General features: G+C 44.6%; 1 protein-coding gene across 1 annotated transcript in view; it reads left to right on the plus strand.

Annotated features, from left to right (window-relative positions):
- The window catches only part of akap6 (A kinase (PRKA) anchor protein 6), a gene marked incomplete at both ends in the record, with an annotated part of 100,675 nt that overhangs the window by 27,286 nt on the left and 67,889 nt on the right, over positions 1–5,500 (plus strand). The window contains 1 exon segment of the mRNA XM_084568478.1: positions 1–65. This exon segment is cut by the window's left edge and continues 138 nt beyond it. Coding sequence (XP_084424604.1) covers positions 1–65 — 65 coding nt within the window.

Here is a 5,500-nt window from a genome sequence, read left to right on the forward strand (position 1 = left end):
CCTTCACAGCCCTGTGGGAGCCGTCGGCCAATCAGGACGCTCCGTGCTCCGGCGAAGGCCTCAAGGTAAAAAAATAAGAAAAACAAACGTCGTTGGCTTTTCTCTGGTTCTCTTCATCTGTTTCAGTTTGTTTTTATCCTCCGCTCATATCCCTCCATTTCCTCTCTTATCCTCCGTCATCTGTCACACACTTACCCAGAATCCTTTGCAAACGTTTGTCTTATGCATTTGCTGGTTTCTCATTGGCTGCTGAGAAGAAGCAGAAACGTCTGTTTATTAAAGTCAGTGATGATCAGGACTCACTCCTCTTCCTCCTCCTCTCCCTCCGTCCTTTTCTCTTCCACTCTGCTTTTCTTTTAACCTTTTGATCTTCCTCCTCTTCATCTCCACCTCCTCCTCTCCTCTTCCTCCTCTTCCTCCTCCTCTTCCTCCTGCAGACTGACTCTGGTTGTTTTGTTTAGTTGTAATTAACGCTGCAGCAGCCTGATCACTGTGATCAGTCAACAGTGACAGCCATTAGCTTCCACCTTTATGTGTGTGTGTGTGTGTGTGTGTGTGTGTGTGGGTGTGTGTGTGTGTGTGTGTGTGTGTGTGGGTGTGTGTGTGTGTGTGTGTGTGTGTGTGTGTGTGTGTGTGTCCATTAGCTGGCTGGCCGCAGCACATTAACAGTCCATTCATTATCAGTGTGAATCTCTGTCTGCACTTAAAGCTTTGATCCATGAAACCTGCACAACAACAACAACACACACACACACACACACACACACACTATAACACACTATAACACACACACACACACACACACACACACACACACACTATAACACACACACACACACACACACACACACTATAACACACTATAACACACTATAACACACACACACACACACACTATAACACACTATAACACACTATAACACACACACACCGACACACAGATACTTTGAATTCTTCACTGTCGGTTCTGAACCATGAACTCAAACTGATGGTGCAGTAAAACCAGACTCAGTCTGACCTCCTGGTCTGACCTCCTGGTCTGACCTCCTGGTTTGACCTTCTGGTCTGACCCCCTGGTCTGACCCCCTGGTCATCTGGTCTTGTTTCATCTTCTATTTCAGAATCAGCAGGGTCTTAGTTTGGTTCTAACATTAAATCTAAATGAATAACTGGTTGATTATAACACATGACTGGAGAGGTGGTCATCACTGATGCCTCACAGCCAGAAGGTTCTGGGTTCTAATCCAGACCGACTGGTTCCTTTCTGTGTGTAGTCTGCATGTTCTCCCTGTGTCTGCGTGGGTTCTCTCCAGGTTCTCCAGCTTCCTCCCACCGTCCAAAGACATGCTGGTTAGGTTCATTGGTGATTCTAAACTGGCCGTAGGTGTGAGTGTCTCTCTGTGTTAGCCCTGTGATAGACTGGAGACCTGTCCAGGGTGGACCCCCCTCTAGACCAATGACAGCTGTGATAGACTGGAGACCTGTCCAGGGTGGACCCCCCCTCTAGACCAATGACAGCTGGGATAGAGTGGAGACCTGTCCAGGGTGGACCCCCCCTCTAGACCAATGACAGCTGGGATAGACTGGAGACCTGTCCAGGGTGGACCCCCCCTCTAGACCAATGACAGCTGGGATAGACTGGACACCTGTCCAGGGTGGACCCCCCCTCTAGACCAGTGACAGCTGGGATAGACTGGAGACCTGTCCAGGGTGGACCCCCCCTCTAGACCAATGACAGCTGGGATAGGCTCCAGCAGACCCCCCCCCCCCCATGACCCTTCCCAGAGTGAATGAATGTCTCTCTCTCTGTAACATGTGACGACCATGAAGCTTTAAAACGTCGTTAACACTTTATAATAATGAAGCTTTAGTTAATAATTAATCATCATGACGTTATAAACAGTTTATAAATGTTTTATTCTCTAACATGTTTAATGATATTTTAATACTAATGATCAGTTTCATCTTTTATAAATCAAGTATTAAAGTATTTATCAGCGGTTGATTAGATGGTTAAATGTACATTTATAGTTTATATCTAGAATGTGTTCATTAATGTTTGTTGTTGTTTATAAATGATTCTTATGAATGAATCTTTATTATAAAGTGGAATCAGCTGATAGATTACATCTTATTTACTGATCTTGTCTGGAGCTTCTCTGCTCGGTGTCGTCAGGTTTCAGGTGTTCATGAGTGGCAGCCTGAAGGTCAGCCAAGGTCATGGTGGAGAGGCTGATAATAATAATTCATATGTGTTTAAATGGAGCTGACCTTGACTAGAGGGTAAAATAAAGGGCAGATTGGAATAAATTTATCAAATTATGAAGCCTCGTATAATATTTATAAGGCTCCGATCCAGCGTTCATTAGAGAAGATTAAACACAGACTGGGATCAATTATTCATCGTCTTAATCTTCATTTTTACTGCAATTAACGGAACAATGACAGAGATGAGTCTGACTGGTCTGCTTTTAGTGATCAGGTATTAATGATCAATAATCTGATGGATTAGAAATAAAACAGGAGAAGGGTCACTCTGTTCATCCTCTCATCCTTTCATCATCTTCTCTCATCTTTTATTTCTTCTTTTATTCCTCTGTTTCATTCTGATCTCATTATCTTGTCCTCTTCTCCCCTTTCTGTTTATTTCTTTTCATCCATCCATCTATCCATCCATCCATCCATCCATTCATCCAACCATCCATCCATCCATTCATCCATCCATTCATCCAACCATCCATCCATCCATCCATCCATCCATCCATCCATCCATCCCTCCTTACATACATCCCTGTTTTTCTTCTGTGTGAATCTCTGGAGACCTTTACATTCTTTGTCTCATCTGGTGTGTTTCCCTCTCTCTCTCTCTCTCTCTCTCTCTCTCTCTCTCTCCTTCCATCCCTCTCTCTCACCCCTCCCTCCCTCCCTCTCCATCCCTCCATCCCTCCATCTCTCCCTCCGTTCATCTGGAGAGGAGCGATTCATATAAATGTCAGGAAATATCAGAGCTGAGGTGGATTAGGCGTCGAGAAGAAGATACAGTGATACCAGAGAATATGACGACAGGACGGACAGCACCGGGGATTAGGACACACACAATACACACACACACACGCACACACACACACACACACACACACACACACACACACACACACACACACACACACACACATCAGCAGTGTGTGTCGCTGCATTTTAAAGATGTGTTGTGTGAAGAGTGTTTTGTTGCACATTGAAGATGAAGGTGAGGGTTGAGTGTGTGTGTGTGTGTGTGTGTGTGTGTGTGTGTGTGTGTGTGTGTGGTGGATGAACACAGGTAGAGAGGTGTTTAATACGAGTGTGAGAGCAGTGTAATATTTAACAGCTTAGTGGGATTTGTCTGTCACATTACAGAGGATTGGAGTCTGAAGACACACACACTCTAACACACACTATAACACACACTATAACACACACTCTAACACACACTATAACACACACTCTAACACACTATAACACACACACACAGTGAGAAGGTGAATGGATGATTGTAGTGCAGCTACTGGTCTGGATGTTTCTCTGTGGGTTCATGTTTAGACGACGTCGTCTCATATTAATGGTGTTCATTCATTAATACATTAAATCCTTCTCCTCCTCCTCCTCCTGCTCCTCCTCCTCCTGCTCTAACCTTTATTAATAGCAGTTACTGAGTCTGGTCCAGACAGGAAGTTAAATCATTTTCTCTTAAATTAAACGTATTTATATTTATTATTATTTTATTATTATTATATACACAGCCCGGCCAAAATAAAAGTCTCCACCTGGATCTAACTAATAAACAGGTATTCACCTCCTATTGGATAATTACTGCATGGGTGATTATCTTTCAGCTGACAACAAGTTATTTAAGCCCAACTGATGCAATGAGTAGCTTCTCATTTCTTCAACAACCATGTCTAAAGACACATCCTGTGGTCGTCTGTTTGAGAAGGGTCAAATCATTGGCATGCATCAAGCAGAGAAAACATCTAAGGAGATTGTAGAAACTACTAAAACTGGGTTAAGAACTGTCCAAGGCATTATTAAAAACTGGAAGGATAGTGGAGAAGCATCAGGGTAAGAAGAGAGGCAGATGAAGTGATGCACCCATCATGCCTAGTGTCTACTGTACAAGCCTGTGGGGGCAGTGCTATGATCTGGGGTTGCTGCAGTTGCTCAGGTCTAGGTTCAGCAACATTATGAGGTCAGCTGACTACCTGAATATACTGAATGACCAGGTTATTCCATCAATGGATCATATTCCAAGATGACAATGCCAGGATTCATGGGGCTCAGATTGTGAAAGAGTGGTTCAGGGAGCATGAGACATCATGTTCACACATGGATTGGCCACCACAGAGTCCAGACCTTAACCCCATTGAGAATCTCTGGGATGTGCTGGAGAAGGCTTTGTGCAGTGGCCAGACTCTCCATCATCAATACAAGATCTTGGTGAGAAATGAATGAAACACTGGATGGAAATAAATCTGGAGACATTGGAGAAGATTATAGAAACAATGATACAGAGAATGAGCTGGAATCAGAGATAAAGGAGGTCCAACCAGATAGTAGAGGGGAGGGGAGGGGCTTTTATTGTCCAGGCAGGTTATATTATTAGTGATCGGGTCATGGAGGAGGAGGAGGAAGAGGGGGAGGAGGAGGAAGAGGAGGAGGAGGAAGGATTACAGCAGCTGTTTGCTCCTCCTCATCTTCTTCTTCTTTTGTGAGCAGCCACATTAAAAGATGTGGAAACATCTTCGTCTTCTACTGAACCAATTCAGTGCTGGTAATGAACTTAGGAGGCTCCTCCTCCTCCTCCTCCTCCTCCTCCTCCTTGTTTTTCTCCTCCTCTTCCTCCTCTTTCTCCTCCTCCTCCTCCTTCTTCTTCTGCTGTCATATTTCTGGTAGAGTTGAAGAAGCGTAGTGTGTCTTTGTGAGTGTGTGTGAAACACATTTAGGTTAAACATGATCAGTGACCTCACAGTCTGAGCCCACTGAAATCATCTTTAATGTGTGTGTGTGTGTGTGTGTGTGTGTGTGTGTGTGTGTGTGTGTGTGTGTGTGTGTGTGTCTTATCAGTGTAGCTGGTAGAGACAGCTTGTTGGCTCCAGGCGTCCATTTCACCCTAGAGACCACACGGGGGGGAGGTAGAGGATGGGGGAGCTGGGGGGGGGGGGATGATCTGTTAGTGTGAGCTGGTCTCAGATCAGTCTTAGACCTGAACACACTCTTTAACAGACACGTTGGATGTTTGAGGATTTAGAAGAGAGAGACCAGTCCTCGTGGACACGGAGCAGCTGACGGTGTTGCCTAGCAACGGTAAACATCCTAGCCCTGTCGGCTAACGTTAGCTAGCATGCTACCGTTCTCATCGACACTCCTTCACTTTGACTCTATTTTCTAAACAATCTTCTTCTTGTTGAGACATTAGTTTACAGCAGACAGAAATCAGAACGTGATTTGTCTCTGGTCGAAGTCG

The sequence above is a fragment of the Chelon labrosus genome (genome assembly GCF_963514085.1).
Source record: "Chelon labrosus genome assembly, chromosome: 20".
NCBI classification, from domain to species: Eukaryota; Metazoa; Chordata; class Actinopteri; order Mugiliformes; family Mugilidae; genus Chelon; species Chelon labrosus.